An 18,421-nucleotide genomic window follows, 5' to 3' on the forward strand; every position below is an offset into this window, starting at 1 on the left:
AGAGGCCTGTCGTTTTTTTTCTGTCTTCTATGTGTGGGTTTTCTTACAGATTATTTTCACTTTATTTCCTGGAGCAGAACATGAGTACATGAAAAATCGAGTTCAACGTCCAATTCAATTTGTTCAGCAAATTATTGTTTTAACTTCCTACTGCTATTTCGCTGTTCATAACTCAATACCACCTTACCTTACCAGTAGTGTACTTGATTTTTGTATGGTCATTGAATATTAATTAGCATTTTATGTAGGCCTAAATGAATATAATTGATATTTACTATTTACTATGATTAACCTGTATTAAAAGTCAGTAAGGCTATTGAAAGTCATATTTAAAACATTTGTGTTTGCATACAATTACTTTTTAAATTAACCTACTGGCAGCATTTAACGATTATTATGTACCAAACACAAATCATTAGTATAACAATTAGGTCTAAAACTAATTTGAGAGGCACTGGAGCGCGGGAAATATTACGAGGGGCTCGTGAAGGCATCACATTGCAGCCTACAGTTAAGGAAGCTCGCGCTCACTACAGACGGCTACAGTCAGCGGAACAGGAGCACTGCAGGTGTGTGTGTGTCCTTTATGTGTGAGAAGCCGTGTGTGTGTGTGTGTGTGTGTGTGTGTGTGTGTGTGTGTGGTGTGTTGTGTGTGTGTGTGGACTCACTTTGTCTTCAACTAATAAGGATCTCCTCGGATGAAGCCTCAGAGTCTCCGCGGTAAGTCTGCTGTAACACTGGAGCTCAGTACTGTGTCAGTTAGTCAAGTTCCTCTGGGGATTTCAACTCCTTATTTGTGTGATACGGTTGTCATAAGATGAGTTTACTATAAAGTGAGCCACTGTAGCATTAAGTGTAACCAACAACAGACAGGTCTGACCCTCTGAACCTGTTCAGTTTAACCTTCACTTTTCTTTTCTAACGCTGTGCACGTGACTTTCATAAAGTCAAAATATACCTTTAATATTGATAGCCTATTTAGACTAGGACATTCGCATACGTTCATCCTGTGTACCTACACAAGTATTGGCTTGTAATGCTAAAACTATACCATATTCAATTTCTGCATGGACCTGGTTCTCAATAATATACAATCTTATGGTCAACAAACTTTTAATTGCCAATTTTATCAATGTTATATTATTGCAACTGTCAAGTACTATATCATAAACTACTGTATACAGGATTGGTGTGGAAATGTTATATAGCCTATTTTATAGGCTGGACAGCAAGTGTTTCCTGTGTACAGTGAAACGCTAGAAAACTAGTGCTTTGATTGGTGGTTCTCCGCTTGCTCAGTCATATTCTGCTTGGAGCTATTACATGATGTTAAACCGCACTGACACATGCTGTGTAATTGCAGGTCATCAATTTCTGACAGCGTGAGTAAAGGAGGGAGGGAGGTAGAAAAAGAGGGGATGTTAAGCTAATGGGAGAAAATCCAGGCTGATATGAGGCTCCCCTCTGCTGAAGCATCTGCTGATCTAACACTGGAGATAATACATGAACACACAGCACACACAGGATGCTATGAGGGGCCATACAGGCCGTAATTCATATGGTCCTCTCACACACAGACATCCGTGACAACAGAGACGGACGGACACCATACAGGCGCCGTACATACAATATTTGCACGACACACACAGATCCTACATACATATTTCACTCGTACACACAGACATTCGCCTTACATACATATATTTTCACTCTTACACACATACATTCTCCTTTACATTCATACGTCTTCACTCTCATATACATATATATTTACACTCACACATTCATACATTTTGCTCTCATATTATCATATTTCAATGCACACATTCATACATTGTCATTCACATATTTATACATTTTGCTCTTGTTTTCAATTCAATGTTTACATTTAATATTATAAATATATATGCATGTCTGAAGACAATATATGTATGCAAGAGAAGAATGTATGTATGTGTGAGAGAAAGTATAGTGGAAACGGAAGGCAGGTCATTATCGCACTGTGATTGGCTCAGAAGGTCGAGCGGGGTGGGCTCATGTTCAGAACTTCTGATTCAAATCAACATGATGGAGGGAGATGAATCCGTATATCTTCGGACAATTTGTTTTTCTTTATTAAACAAGTAAACGGAAGAGCGTTTTTGCTTTTAGTTTTTTACCTGGTGGTCATTGGAGCGAGGTGCGGGGCAAAACTCACGGATGTGATTTCAAAACAAAAGCACTCGTTTGCTTGGAACTGTGATAATATTATAAACAAGGGGAAACGAGGTGAATTTAGCGATCACGACGAAAACGGCCAAGACACATATTGAGCCCAGAAAAGGAAAGTTATTAAGGGCTGTAAATATAATAAGCCTCTGTCGAAAATGGACAACATCGTTAGATGTAAACTATACAGCGATTCTGCACTGCGGTCACCTCAGCCGTCTCTCGAGTGTGTTTTTTAAAATCAGCAGCTCTTCATTTTTTCCCCTGCTAATTTTGACGAGTGATACAAATATTTTTACCACAAGTTCTTAATAAAACTGACACTGTTGGACTCAGTACTAGTTGACTGCTACCAGAAATAATATGAAGTACTTTTACTGTGTACTTTTTGAGTAATCCTCCGTTTCAACTATACTCCTTCCGTTTCCACTATACTTTCTCTCACACATACATACATTCTTCTCTTGCATACATATATTGTCTTCAGACATGCATATATTATTTATAATATTAAGTGTAAACATTGAATGAATGTGCACAAGAGCAAAATGTATAAATGTGTGAGTGAAAAATGTATAAATATGTGAGTGACAATGTATGAATGTGTGCATTGAAATATGATAAGAGAGCAAAATGTATGAATGTGTGAGTGTAAATATATATGTATATGAGAGTGAAAATGTATGAATGTAAAAGGAGAATGTATGTGTGTAAGAGTGAAAATATATGAATGTAAAAGGAGAATGTATTGTGTGAGAGGACCAGTATGAATTACGGCCTGTACGGCCCCTCATAGGATGCATGAGCACATGCAAAGACATCAAAGACTCCAGGCGACTTGAAGGAGCCTCCTGCAACTAAATACAGCGGGCTGATGCCTCTTTTATATTGCAAATCTAATTTGAAAGGGATAGAGTTAAAAGGCCTCATTGCTATTGAAGACAGTGAATTGATTGAGTGGCATTAGCACTTAGAAACAACACAGAACAAAAATTGAGGAAAAAGTTAAGCAGCAAAAGATAAATGCCTTAAATGTATAATGTACTATTGTAAGATTTGTGTTATTAACCTGCTTTGAAGTAGGTTTCAGAGCTATGCACATTTGCATGCATGCATTGTGCACACACAGTGGATCAGCACATGATGGCATTCATCCCTATGATCAAAGCTGCCTATTATACCAAGAGGAGTGTTTTTCTCTGCAGCTATATTAATTCAGATGATTGCTCTGTCATCACTGATCACACCACTACTGTAGATTACTGGAGGCTACTGTTAGCAAGAATAAGAGAGAGAATAGTTAGATGAAGGACGGACATGGGCACGAATGAAGCAGAGGAACACATTTTAGAGTGCGATGAGAGGAGCAAAAGATAATCTAGAATGAATAATAATATGCTATCTGGGGGAGTGAAAGAAAACCTAGTGGCAGGGAAATTAAAAAATAGAAACAATGATACGTCTGCAGTTTATTAGGGGTTATTATTGGTTTTCTGTCAAATGAGTGGAAGGAGGGGGGAGAGAAGATCTAAGCAGGTGCTACACAGGTTGTCAGGGTTGAGCGAAGCAGGCAGGACCCAATGCAGGTTTAACAGATAATACCTTATTTCAAGGCTACAAGTAACAAACACAGCAGAACTCTCTCCCCCGTGAACACAGTCAACAACAAACAAGGATCTCACAACGACAGACAGAAAAAGCAGAACCTAAATGCACACAGGACTAATGAAACAAACAAGACACAGGTGAGGAGGGAGGAGAAAACACAGGGGCACAAGGTGAACACAATCAGGTATCAGGTAGGAGGGAACGGGTACAGGAGGAGGAACAGGTAGGAGGGAACACCACAGACAGTGAAGGCAACAGGCAAGACGGGGGGTGGTGAAAACTTTTCAAAATAAAACAGGAACCAAAGACAGATCTAGACAAGACAAAGCACAACACAGGACAGATCGTGACATTACCCCCCCCTCAAGGACGGATCCCACGACATCCCTAAAAACAAAAAGTCCAAAACATCCAGCAGGGTGGGTGAAGGGGACCGGAGGAGGGACTCGGGCGGACAGCCCGGGGGCAAAGCAAGAAGCCGAGAAGGGGACTCGGGCGGACGGCCGGGGGCAAAGCAGAGGCCGAGAAGGGTGACTCAGGGCGGACGGGGCCCGGGGCAAGGTAGAGCCAAGAAGGGGGAACTCGTTCGGACGGCCCGGGGGGAACAGCAACAGAGCAGGGAAGTCCGCGGCGGGGAAACTCAGGGGACGAAGACAGGGGTGAAGGCCTCGTCGGGGTAAATTAGGGGCCGGACTCGAGGGAGAAGAGCACAGCGGCTGGGAAAGTCAGGGGGCCCGGCTCGAGGGCGAATGGCATCGGCTGGGAAAGTCAGGGGCCGGGCTCCGAGGGCAGGACTAGTAGTTGCGGGACCCCCAAAGCGACAAGACAAGGGGTTGGCAGGACCCCCGGCAGAACAGTAGTCGGCGGGACCCCCAACGAGACAGGACATGGTGTTGGCAGGACCCCCAAGCAAACAGGTGTTGGCTGACCCCCAACGGCACAGGACATGGAGTTGGCAGGACCACCGACGCAACAGGTGTCGGCTGGACCCCCAACGCACAGGACATGGAGTTGGAAAGGACCCCCGACGAAACAGGTGTCGGCTGGAACCCCAACGGCACAGGACATGGAGTTGGCAGAGACCCCCGACGAAACAGGTGTCGGCTGGGACCCCAACGGCACAGGACATGGAGTTGGCAGGACCCCCCGACGAAACAGGTGTCGGCTGGACCCCCAACGGCACAGGACATGGAGTTGGAAGGACCCCGACGAAACAGGTGTCGGCTGGACCCCCAACGGCACAGGACATGGAGTTTGGCAGGACCCCCGACGAAACAGGTGTCGTCTAGACCCCCAACGGCACAGGCAACATGGAGTTGGCAGGACCCCCAGCAGAACCCAGAGGAACAAAGCATGGAGTTGGGGACATGAGTTGGACTTGAGAAGGGAACTAGAGAAGGGGAAATGAGAAGGGATTTGAGAAGGGACTTGAGAAGGACTAGAGAAGACTAGATGAGGGGATTAGAGAAGGGAAGACTAGAGAAGGGACTTGAAAGGGACTTGAAAGGGACTTGGAAAGGGACTTTAGTAAGGACGTGAGAAGGGACTAGAGATGGGACTTGAGAAGGGACTTGAGAAGAGACTAGAGTAGGGGACTAGAGGGACTGAGAGTAGGGACTGGTAGGACTTTGAGTTAGGGACTAGAGAAGGACTGAGTAGGGACTGGAGAAGGGACTTGAGATGGGACTAGAGAAGGGACTTGAGAGGGGACTTGAGAAGGGACTTGAGAAGGGACTAGAGAAGGGACTTGAGAGGGGACTAGAGAAGGGACTTGAGTAGGGACTGGAGAAGGGACTTGAGATGGGGACTTGAGAGGGGACTAACAGAATGGACTTGAGTAGGGACTGGAGAAGGGACTTGAGATGGGACTAGAGAAGGGACTTGAGAGGGACTTGAGAAGGACTTGAGAAGGGACTAGAGAAGGGACTAGAGAAGGGACTTGGGAAGGGACTAGAGAAGGGACTAGAGAAGGGGACTTGAGAAGGGACTTGAGAAGGGACTAGAGAAGGGACTAGAGAAGGGACTTGGGAAGGGACTAGAGAAGGGACTAGAGGAGGGGACTTGAGAAGGGACTAGAGAAGGGACTAGAGAGGGACCTTGAGAAGGGACTAGAGAAGGGACTGGAGAGGGACTTGAGATGGGACTAGAGAAGGGACTTGAGAGGGGACTTGAGAAGGGACTTGAGAAGGACTAGAGAAGGGACTAGAGAAGGGACTTGGGAAGGGACTAGAGAAGGGACTAGAGGAGGGACTTGAGAAGGGACTAGAGAAAGGGCTAGAGGAGAGACTTGAGAAGGGACTTGAGAAGGGAATTGAGTAGGGACTTGAGTAGGGACTAGAGAAGGGACTTGAGTAGGGACTGGAGAAGAGACTAGAGAAGGGACTAGAGAAGGGACTTGGGAAGGGACTAGAGAAGGGACTAGAGGAGGGACTAGAGAAGGGACTAGAGAAGGGACTAGAGGAGGGACTTGAGAAGGGACTTGAGAAGGGAATTGAGTAGGGACTTGAGTAGGGACTAGAGAATAACTCTCCTTACCAGCAGGCGGCGGTAGTGTGTATTTGTCATTTTCAAAATAGTCAACAACTGGAAGACAGAGAAGAAGAACAGACTGCGTGATATAAACAAACACAAATAGCGTGTGCGTTCCATTTTCACTCTCGTCCATCGAAAACCATGTTTTGTGCGGTACTGGAGCATCAGCCATTGGAGTGTTGCTTGTGGAAGACATTCTCAAGCAACCGTTTAGCTTATCATGCACTGATTCGCTAGCATGAACAGCCAATCAGAGTGATTTCTTTGGCCGACTGCCTGTGGCCGACGCAATGGCCGATTCAGCCATGAAAGGCCAAATAAGGCGTGTCACGGCCGACGGTGCGGGACACACCAAATTGAGTTTGTGGGCGACAGGGCACGCTTCGTCGTCCGACTAACGAAATGGCCGATTTCGGCCTGGTTGTGTCAGGGGCCTTAAAACAAAAAACAGTCAGACAAACAGTCAGACAGACAAAACAACAATACATAGGGGGCCGAAGGCCTTGGCAAAACAGGTTGGGACCTGAGAGCTCTTTAAAGGCGTCAAGAGTGGGAGGATGTATGGATCACCGCAGGGAGAAAGTTCCAGAGGGTGGGGGCTGCCACACTAAAAGAGAGAGAGTTTCCAGAGGGTGGGGGCCGCCACACTAAAAGAGAGAGAGTTCCAGAGGGTGGGGGCTGCCACACTAAAAGCTCTGTCCCCGAAGGTTGGCAGGTTGGTGCGGGCGGTGGTGAGCAGGCCAGAGTCTGAAGACTGCAGGTTCTGGGGAGGGGCATGTGGGCGGAGGAGGTCCGATAAGTAGTGGGGGGCATGGGCATGGAGGGGCTTGTAGGTGAGGAGGAGGAAAAGTGGGACTTGACCGGCAGCCAGTGGAGGTGGATGTGTGTGTGTGAGAACCCTGGCAGCACAGTTTTGGCCTGGGTACGCCGAACAGGACACCATTGCAATAGTCCAAGCGGGAGGTGACAAATGCATGTACTAAGGTTTCAGCAACAGACTCCGAGAGAGAGTCTGGCAATGTTCTTTAGGTGGAAAAAAGCTGATTTTCTACAAAGATATGAGCCTCATTACACAGTAGTTTAACTTAGACCAGTAACAATTATCATTCCAAGAGTCGTGGCTGTGGCAATGTTCTGTTGCTTCTACCTTTTCTCAGAGTTTTAATGTATTTATTCTAGAAAGGCAAGGAGATATCACAATTTTCAGTAAGCAGAACAATGTGGTGAATCAGAAAGAAAAACAAGATGTAGAATGTATCCCAGTCTTTATGTTAAGCAATCCCTCTGAAATATAAATGGAAATGGAAATCAAGTATTCATTTGTTTAAATATTAGAGAATGTATGTTTGAGATTGACTGTCTTTTGAAAAGACAAACACGCGTGTACAGAGCCAATGCTTATGTGACTGTAACATAATCCTGTAATGTGAACTGTCTCTGGTCTTTCGTAGATACATTGATAGCATCTTGTTGTGACTCTGTGTAACTCTAGACTCCAGTAGCCAAGGTCTCTTTAGTGGTCATTTGGATAGAGGCTATAGACTCTTACTCCCTCTGACTCGGCTGGTTTCCTCCTCCCGGGCTGCAGCAGGAGGTGGCACTTAGGGCTGCACGATATTGAAAAAAACTGACATCGCGATATTTTTTTCCCCTGCGATATATATTGCGTTTTTTTTAACTATATTTAACCGGATGAAGGATTTTAGTCACGGACGTCTGGATCTTAACTGGTTGACTCATCATACCTTAAGTCATGATCTAACATGTCATGATAATGCATGTTGCTTACCCTCAAATAAGGGGGTTCATTTGTGAATGAAGAAGAGTGGTGTCTAGAAGGGATCCAAGAGAGTATTACATTAAACTATAGGAAGCTTCATTATCACATTAGGAAATTAACATACGTGACAAAATAGGTAATTTAACTTTTTATTCCACAATTAAAACCTTTTTTGTGCAAATAGCAGCAAAGTAGTGGACATCTTTTAAACAACATTATACAATAAAAATAAAGAACAGCTATACACCAGCTCCCTGAGTGGTTTACAAAATTACAACTTAAAATAAATATAATTTGTCATAAAACAAATAACTTGTAATAAAAATTGAACAACTACATAAGTTCAACTTGTGAACCATTTGTTTCACAAACCTTTTTTTAAATCAAAATGTCTTAGCAACAGTCAGTGCAAAGTAAAACAAAGTGTTCTTGGTCATCATGGCTAGCCTAAACAAATAAAGATCTGCTTTCTTTCTGAACAGAGCACCTAGCAGTTAAATCAATCTGAACATTTATTTTTCACAATTTCAACTGTTGCATAATGTAGTCAAATATAATAATTTGACTTTTTAAGCATCTGTATGCATTGCTCAATCAGGCTTAGAGGTTTTTGGACAAGAATACTAGTCTATAATGCAGGCTTGAGACAAGAACGTTGGCAAGTGACGATCTTGCCACTTGCACTGAAAAGCCTCTCTGAGGGGGGCACTTGTAGCAGGTATGCATAGGTACTTGCGGGCAAGCTTGGCGAGTTGTGGAAAGATTACTTTGTGCGTTTTCCACCATGCAAGTGGATCTTCCTCTTTGTCTATTGAAGGTGTTAGCAGGTAGTAGGGATGGGAATTTGAAAGCAAATGTATATTCGAATATTCGACCCCCCAAAAAACGGTTAACCGGTTAACCGAAATGTACATACCCTATAAAAAAAATGTTGGGTCAAAATAAATTCAATTTTTTTTTTTTCAATAACTTTTGGAAATAAATAAATACATGTTCAAATAAGTATAAGACCAAGTCGAATTTGTCAAATTTATTTAACTGGTGTTCACAGTTTGACAGCTATAGGCCTACAGCTTTCATGTGCGGAGGCCGATTCACAATCAGGCCAGCTGTAGAGAAGACCCTCTCAGCTGGAACGGAGGGTTGCGGGTAATAGCAAGGTATAGTATGTGTATATATATAAGTTTAATTTGGCATAGTTTGTACTCTACACCACAACTCACTAACCTGGTCGAAATATTTCCACACATTACTCCTTTTTGACGCCATGTCTGTTGTGTAGGACTCTTCTTAGAGTGTAAATAATTACCGGACTATGACTGGTAAAATATGTTGAATACCGGCAAAACTAAATCTCTCCTGTCAAAAATGTCTATGTACTTTTCCGCCACACACGGTTGCCAAGCAGTGCTTATTGTTGTTTAGGCTGGCCACTCATGTGTCGCGAGTGTTGACAGGGGGCGGGGGAGCACGCTCATGAACTGTTAGCGCCGGAACCTCGCAACTGTGGAGTGCATTTGCGCCGCATTTGGGCATAAGATGAGGTTTTGAGTCTGCGTGATTTGCGTGTAGGCAGGGGCAGCAGCCATATCATTAGCTAGAACTAGCTAGATCTGATGGATTTGGACATAAACGCGAGTGAAGTACCGGACGCAGAGAGAGAGAGATCAGCACCTGCAGCTCTGCCCGCTGGTGAGGGGACCGGTGAGCGGAGCAAAACACACCTTTAGACGTCACCTAACACATTTAGCTATGGCACTGTCGTATACATTGAATTATTCAATTTGATAATATGTAATCAACTTAGGCATCCCTCCCAAAAAAAAAAAAAAAAATAATACAAATATTCATAACTCATATTCGAATACCTGAATAATTATTCGAATACCTGAATAATTTCGAATATTCGATTAATCGTTCCCATCCCTAGCAGGTAGCTGTTTAACTCTGCTTCCACAGCATCCTTTAGGTACTGAGACGAATCAGCCTTTGCTGCAGCTTCGCTCTGTTTAAAGAAACTTCCCAAAGACCTCTTGCCTTTCTTTGCCTGGGACGTGCCAGCCACTTCGCACTCCACTTCAGTGCTGCAGCTTGCAGCTGCAGTCTCCTGGCATGTCATGATTGTCGTCATCATCTCCGATGTCACTCTGGCCTTGACTTGGGGCTTGCTGTCTGCAGTGATGAAGTCCATCTTGAACCGGGGGTCCAAACAAGATGCCATATCTAGAAGCTTCTGAGTATCTTCATCTTCATATTTCTCGTTCAGGTAGTCCCTCATCTCTTTCTTCAACTTCTTGCTCAGGGCTGTGTCTTCTTCTCGCATTAGCAGCATTGACGAGTTGAAGAGGTGAAGAACTGGCTTCACATAGGAGACAGTAACGTAGTCTTCCCCTGAAAGTGAAGTCCAGCAATGGGCCCAGGGACTTGCTGACAGATTCCAGGACATCTATATCTTGCCAGTTTGGAATTAGATGCCGCAGCTTCTTGTCCACAGACAGGACCTGACTTAAAGCTTTTTGCTGCTCCAGTATCCTGCTGATCATCATCTGCCTGGAACCCCACCTTGTTTGGCATTCTGATATGAGAGAATGTGATGGCAGATTGAGTTCCTTCTGGGCTTTTTCAAGAGCACTTCTGGCCTTCCAGCTGTGAGAGAAGTGACCCACCAGCTTCTTGCACACACCTGCAGTACGGTTGATGCGGCTATCCTTTTTCACTGCATTTTCTAAGGGGGAATAAATAAATAAAAAGTAAAGATTAAATATTATACACATTTATATTAACTATAAAGGTGTGTGTGTGTGTGTGTGTGTGTGTGTGTGTGTGTGTGTGTGTGTGTGTGTGTGTGTGTGTGTGTGTGTGTGTGTGTGTGTGTGTGTGTGTGTGTGTGTGTGTGTGTGTTAGGGATGTCCCGATCACCTTTTTTTGCTCCCGATCCGATTCCGATCATTTGATTTTGACAATCTGCCGATACCGATTTTTCCCGATCCGATCTTTATGCAATGCATTAAGAGGAAAAAAAAGGTAACAGATAACGGCTGGTCATCCAACGCGATGAATTCAGCTATCTTGGCTGTTATTTTGTTGGCCTTTTCACTGTTCTGGGGCAGTTTCTCTTTCCTTTTAAAAGTCTCTGAAAGTGTCGGTTGTTTCAGTGCCGTTACCTGAGTGGCCGCTGTGTACTCGTAGTGTTGTTGGTGGTGGTGTTTGTATTAGATTGGTCATGTTGAACGTAGCTCTGTTCTTTCCACCACGCGGAACCTCCGCCTTGCAAACATTGCATCTGGCTGCTACACTGCCTTCGCTTTCAATTTTATAATACTTCCAAACTCCTGACATTTTCTCTGTCCCGACTCCAGAGTCACCAGCTGAACGTAGCCACTTGTTAGCTTACTGCTACTATTAGACACTGCGCCCACTGTTGCCAGATTTGAGAGAAATAAGCAACCAGGTCTATGAAAACAAGCCCAAAAGAAGCAACACATACATGATGTTGTGTAATTTTAACCCAAAACTAAGGCCTCAGGATGACTTTAAGACGTGAACATGGTCATTTTTGTTTTGTAACATTAAATAAAATGTATAAAAATATTTTATAAAAAAAAAAAAAAAAAAAAAAAAAAAAATCCGATCCCCGATATTGTTCTCCCGATCCCCGATCACGTGAAAATCACGTGATCGGCTCCGATCCCCGATCACGTGATCGGATCGGGACATCCCTAGTGTGTGTGTGTGTGTGTGTGTGTGTGTGTGTGTGTGTGTGTGTGTGTGTGTGAAATTAGCTAGGGTTGTTTATATTTCACATAATGATGTGAGCCAAATCTGTAAAGTAAGTAAAATAAATGTATTGGACAAAAAATACACCATTAACCTCTGAATTGTAGTGGAGAGTAGAAGTACAAAGTAGCATCTAAATGAAATAAGTAAAGTACTTAGGTACAGTGCTTGAGTAAATGTACTTAGTTACTTTATACCACTGCTGCCTATCCCCTTTTCTGAAATGTCAAGTGAGTTAATCACAAGAGGTTTATCCTTTAAATACACTTGTGTGTTTAAGGTTGTGGTTTGCTGTTATGGTTTCGCTTAAATAGTTATCAAAATCTATAATTTCTTAACATCATGTTAATCTGAAGATGATGGATGGCTACTGCCATATTTGCTAAATTTGCCTCCGAACCTTGACAAGTGCATGTTTTTAGGCTTATCAATTAACAACAGGAGGGGTCACAGACATAGTACCAGCTATTAAATAAAGCTCTTCTGACCTGAGCGTCATGTGGGTCAATGCTGCCCCATTATTGACACAAGCAGCTTTCACCCATTTATCAATTATATTTTTTAAATGTGATAACACCAATGTGTTTCCCATCCCCTAAACCTCCAGGGGTGTACTTCTAATTATGAGAAATATACAAATGTATGACTCCCTGATAGTTGAAAGTCGACGCTAAAGGGCCCCCCCGGTGCGTTAGAAAGGGATCCTGACATAATGTCAATATTGGACGAGTTGGGAGAGAGAACGTGTTGCATCAGCTTATTAACAGGAATAAGCAAAGAATGTTGTGTTTTAAAAACTAGGAACAATTATATTTATAAATTAGGTCGAGAGCAAGGCGTGATGGTGGTCAATGTCCCTGATGACCTCGTCTCATTGACACGTCTTTTTAGCAAATGCTTTTTTAAGATTCTTAAAATGTTCAATTAATGAGTGGGGTGTTTAATAACATATTTTATCGTTACAATATTTTAAACTTGTGTTTACCACATATCTTATTACAGGCATCTAAATACTACTTTCTGACTTTTAGACAAGGGAACCAGAAGTGTAAAATGGCTCATTCACTTCCTGATGTTAGGACTCATTCATGCAGCACATATAGCAGTGGTGAGTGAGTGAGTGAGAGAGAGGATAGAGAGAGAGAGAGAGAGAGGAGAGAGAGAGAGAGAGAAGAGAGAGAGAGAGAGAGAGAGGAGAGAGAGAGAGAGAGAGAGAGAGAGAGAGAGAGAGACCGAAAGGACTGAACAGGGAACATCCTCATCTTGAATGTCACTGGTCCTGTTGCACTGTCGTAAAGGATGGTGGAGAATCTGGTGTTTCTTGTTCGTTTGGATACACACACACACACACGCACACACACACACACACACACACACACACACCACACACACAACACACACACACACACACACACACACACACACACACACATACACACAGCAAGGGGTGTGTGAGTTTTACCGTTCCTCCTCATTTGGCTTAGCCTGTTTGGATTAGTGTCACCAGCTAGGGGCCAGACCTTAGCCTCCAAGGCTCTCCTGTCACACAGGGTAAATACAACTGTGTGTGTGTGTGTGTGTGTGTGTGTGTGTGTGTGTGTGTGTGTGTGTGTGTGTGTGTGTGTGTGTGTTGTGTGTGTGTGTGTGTGTGTGTGTGTGTGTGTGTGTGTGTGTTGTCTGTGCACGCTCTCTTTCTCTCTCTTGTGTGTCTTTGTGTTAATGCTTAACCCTTATTCTCAGCCATACAGGTTCTCATGCGATCTGGCATTTCCTGTTCTCACAGACCATCCCGATAATTCATCCTTTTCAAGGTTTGGTGTTGCTTGAATTTCAATCGTCAAGGTTTCCCACCTTCAAAACAAGGACCAATTGTGGCTTTCTTTTTATATTTGACTTGTAGTTTAACTTAATATTCAACATGTTAAAGGCTGGGTCCTTACAAGTTTGTTATTGATTTATTCTGAAGGCGCTTTAATGTCATGAGCTCCTAAACAGAGATCAAACATTTAGTCCTTGGAAGTAGTATTTGATACTCTTTCATAACTGTAAATACCTTTTGAGCCGATTTCATCATTTGCATGCGTAACCTATGCATATCCAAACGGTGGAATACTTTTCTCAACCTTCTGTTCCTGTCAGGCGATTTATAAACAAACTGCAGATGGAACATTTCCTTCTCAAAGATCTCATATGTTTCTGGTTCACTGCCTCACTTCAACTGAAATTTTACTTGACGTTATAATTGACCCTGTGTGACAGGAGGGCCTTTAGGTCTGGCCCCAGAATGCAGTCATGGATGAAACAACATGTATATATTCACAATATGAAAATGTAAGAAAACAAATTGTAAACAGCCACTGATGAATGTTTAAAGAACAAAAACTGCAATCTGTATGAACAACATTTATCAAAGGTTGAAGTGACTTCGAGCTTCCACACTGAATAAATGGTGGGCTGTCAGTTGGAACATTTAAATGAAAAGCCCAGCTGGGAGAGCCTGTGTATCTCCATCTTCTTCTGAGGATCATCAAGTCAGCTTTATAATTAGTTAGGCTATACTTATGATAATAGTACAGAGGCTAGGTGTGATACATCACTTTGCTGGAATAGCTTTGTCTTGGGTGAAATGTATTAATCACTGTCTATGTAGTTTATCTCTTCCTCACTTTGGCTGTTCTTCTTTCTCTATCTGTTTCCATCACTGTGTATCTGTTTCTTTTTTACAGTCCATTTAGTTGCTTTTGAATCATGTTTTATTGTACCAATTTCGTCAATCATAATTTCACAGACCCAAAGTTTCCTCAAAATATAAGTGCCCTTAATCATATTTTATATGATAATGTTACATTGAGGTTACAAAGATCAATGAAAATAGGAACACAGGTCTTTTTCAGGTTGAATCTTTTAATCTATTGATCTTAGCTGCTGGTTCCCTTGGGCAAGTTGTAACAGTGATGATTAGTCTAGTCAAGCTGTTACCTAAGAATGTAGTTATACTGGATAACTACAGGTGTGAGCGTGTAGTGTAACAATGAAAGGCCTGCAGAAAAACCCTGCCTCCTTCAACCTCCACAACTGAACTCTATTCTCATTAATGTTGCAAAGGAAACATTTATTTTTATTTTTCGCTTCTTATAGGACACAAACATCCATCCCAGGTTATTCATTATTTGTAGACTAAAATTATTTAACTGTAATTGATAACCATGTAAAATGACTAATCAGTATTCTGACAAGTTACCTTTTAAAAATAAATAAAATGCCACAACATCATTTTAGGTTACTGTCAGGTTTGCCGCATCCACACTTCTTCTAACAGGATTAAATCAACAACAACACAACAATATCAACAGGTGTTGTTTTGTTTTGCTTTCTAAAGGTTTGAAAGTGAGTACAGGAGCGTGTTGTGATTTGTTATGGCTACTCTTCCTGTGACTCTTGTCCATGGTGTGCTAGTTCTGTCATGGAAAGACAAGCTGACCCTCAGTCTGTGCTTCAGGGCGCTCCCACCTTAGCTCAGTTTCCTAACTTCTTTTGCTGGATTTTTCTAATCTCACCTCTTTCGTTTTTTAAATGTATTGTACAGAATACAGGTAATAACATTATGCTGATGACAACATTGGGTCTTTTAAAGCAGTGGTTCTCAACTGGTGGGTCCCGATCCAAAATATGGTCACGGACCCATTTTGAGTGGGTCGCAGATGTGCGAGTGAAAAAATAATTGAGATTCTTTTTAAACAACATTTCGGAAAAAGTCAAACTTTTGTTTTGAAGGTCGGAATTTCTAATGCTGCGCACGCAGTAGCCGTTTCACTGGAAATGCCGGAGACCAGAAACGGTGTCACGTAGTGATCATCTTCTCAATAAAACATCTTTGCTGATGCTTTTCGAGTCTTCTGGCCAATCAGAATCAAGATAACGGCATGGTGTTGTTGCAGGAAGTCCCCACGGAGAATACATTTGCAGTAGAACTACTCTTTATACATCCTGGCGGGTACAACTTCTGATAGAAATGAACACGTAATGAAATAAGACCCCGGTTTGATGATTGACAGGTGTGTAGGCTGTCTGTTATTTTGACACACAGAAAAATGGGGGCTTTCCAACCTTATCCACAATTTAAAGTAATTCACACAGCCTCTCCTTTCTCCTCTTCTCTCTGTGAGGAGCAGAAGGTTCAGCTGTCAGAACAAAGTAACAAAACAAAAAAATGTCGGATAATAGATTTATTTCTTTTCTTTTCAAGAGTGTACCAGAATGTGTAGTTTATATGTTAGTATTTAAAAAAATCTTCTGGGGGGAGAATCTACCCTACAGGGGTTGGGTTTTCAACGTCACCTTTTTCACGTGTGGTGAATTTGCAGGATTGGCAAATCTGCCTTTTTATTTCATTCAAGACCAGTGGCGTCGCCTGGCCTGGGCCCCGAATGTTTTTTCTGTAGGCCCGGACAATTCTCCCTCAATAATATGATACATTAACCGTGCTTTACCTGAACCTCATCATGACACTAGAGAGGACGGCAGGATTGTAATTTCCCGTGTTCAGTGAATGAAACAGAGGCAAGACACCAGACCAACCAGAGAGTTGTTAGGACTGGCTCACTTTATGGCGCATTTCCATTACAGTTTAGGAACTGGGGTAGTATCTATAGTAACGCAGTGTAGCTGGAGCCGTGACGTCATCTTCAATGAGAACCCCAGAAAAACAACATCAGCCGTTAGCTGTTAGCACTCAAGCTCACAGCTCCTCATATCTGTTCAGAAACTAGACAAAAGTTAAACAAGTACAAACCACAGACTGTCTGTGTCATGGCGAATACAGTCGCTGCTTTATTTATGTCTGTATAGGCCGTTGTTGTGAGTGTGGACGGTCGGAGCATATACTGCGTTAGCTTAGCCGATCTCCATTTAGACAACACGCATTTTAAAAGGTTTTTCGCCTGCCGTCTGTCTGCAGACTTGTCAAAGCATTAATTCATGGTTTGTAGGGCTGTGCAATTAATCGTATTTTAATCGCAATTACGATTTTGGCCTGCCACAATTACGAAAACAACATAATCGAAAAAAACTATTATTTTGCTTTGCTTGGTTGTGACTGCACTGCAACATATTTGATCTAATAAATGTTGGTCTCATTTATTTTTATTTATCATATTTATATGTTTTGTGGAAGTGCGCTCCAAAATATTTGTTGATCTTGTTGATTGGTATTTATTATTTTTGATATTATTTATTTAAATGTAAATATAAATGTATCATTTATTTAATTTATTTTTGTATTGGTTTTTCAGTTGAATTATACGTTCAGGGTAATCAACAGTTAAAAAGATACTGTTCAAATTATTATTTGTATTTGTTTTAAAGTTCAATAAATGGATTTTTTCAAAGTCAATCAATAATCGTATTTAATAATCGTGATATCAATTATTGACCCAAATAATCGTGATTATGATTTTTGCCATAATCGCACAGCCCTAATGGTTTGTACTAACCGGTATCAGTATGTTGTTACTTCGGCATCATTTTGAAACGTGTATTACAATTAAATCACGGTCAAATATGTTCATCTTGTTGTACTGTAGTTGTAGCCTCCTTGCCAGCGATTCTCTCTCTAGTTTAGCATACTCAGCCCGACTCAGCCTGGTTGTTGGCCCGGAAAGAACCTCGATTTTATGGGGCCAGAAAAACTGTGAAATAGTACCCGCTAGCCGGTACTACGCTAAGTGGAAACGCAACCAAAAACGGGCCCCGCACGGCTCGGCACGCTTAAAGCGAGCTCCACGCTGTAGTGGAAATGCGCCATATGTGGTATTATTGCAAAGTGGAAACGTTTAGGAACCACAGCAACTCTGAGGCTGTGGTTCTGAGGCGCTGGTTCTGAGGCGCATAGTGCCTAAAAGTGGCCAAAGCTCTGCTGACTCAATAACGCTGGGTTACGTATTGTAACCCTTGTTATATTAACACAGGCCTCTACTGGACTCTATGGGGTACTACCCTCTATGCAAGCATTCACCTACTGAGATTTCTATAGACGTAGCCGGCCTTGGGGCGGGCCTACCTGAATGCGCGTGCATCTCATCGTATAAAAGGAGGCCTCGCCTCCTTACACTGCAACCTGCCTGTGAGACAGAGTCCAACCACACATGTCCAACACATAGGCCTAATAATAATAATAATACATTATATTTATAGCCTATAGGCCTAGCGCTTTTCTACAACTCAAAGACGCTTTTGAAAACTGAATTTATCTATAATTTGTCAATAAATGAGGGCGAAAAACGTCACTTGTCCACCGGACAAGTCAATTGAAAGATCTACTTGTCCGATATTGTAAATAACACGTCCCGGACGGTGGGACGTGTGCTTTTTCGCACACTGCTAACTCACAAGATAGGGGCTCTATTCTCCGCTCCTCACACCATCGCTGGAATCCTAGCCACTTTGGCCTGTAACAGGCTGTGGTGAATCCAGCTCTAGCTGCCTGGATAGACTGAATAACACTGTCAGACAATCCAC

At 42.6% G+C, this 18,421-nt stretch overlaps 1 protein-coding gene across 1 annotated transcript in view; it reads left to right on the top strand.

Annotated features, from left to right (window-relative positions):
- The first annotated feature begins 546 nt into the window (after positions 1 to 546).
- Positions 547 to 18,421, top strand: part of LOC117484416 (liprin-beta-1-like) — a 34,053-nt gene continuing 16,178 nt past the window's right edge. Inside the window, exon 1 of the mRNA XM_034132879.1 lies at positions 547 to 720. Coding sequence (XP_033988770.1) covers positions 699 to 720 — 22 coding nt within the window. The 5' untranslated portion in view covers positions 547 to 698. The remainder of the gene's footprint in view (positions 721 to 18,421) is intronic.

The sequence above is a fragment of the Trematomus bernacchii genome, unplaced genomic scaffold, assembly GCF_902827165.1.
Source record: "Trematomus bernacchii unplaced genomic scaffold, fTreBer1.1, whole genome shotgun sequence".
Classification (NCBI taxonomy): Eukaryota; Metazoa; Chordata; class Actinopteri; order Perciformes; family Nototheniidae; genus Trematomus; species Trematomus bernacchii.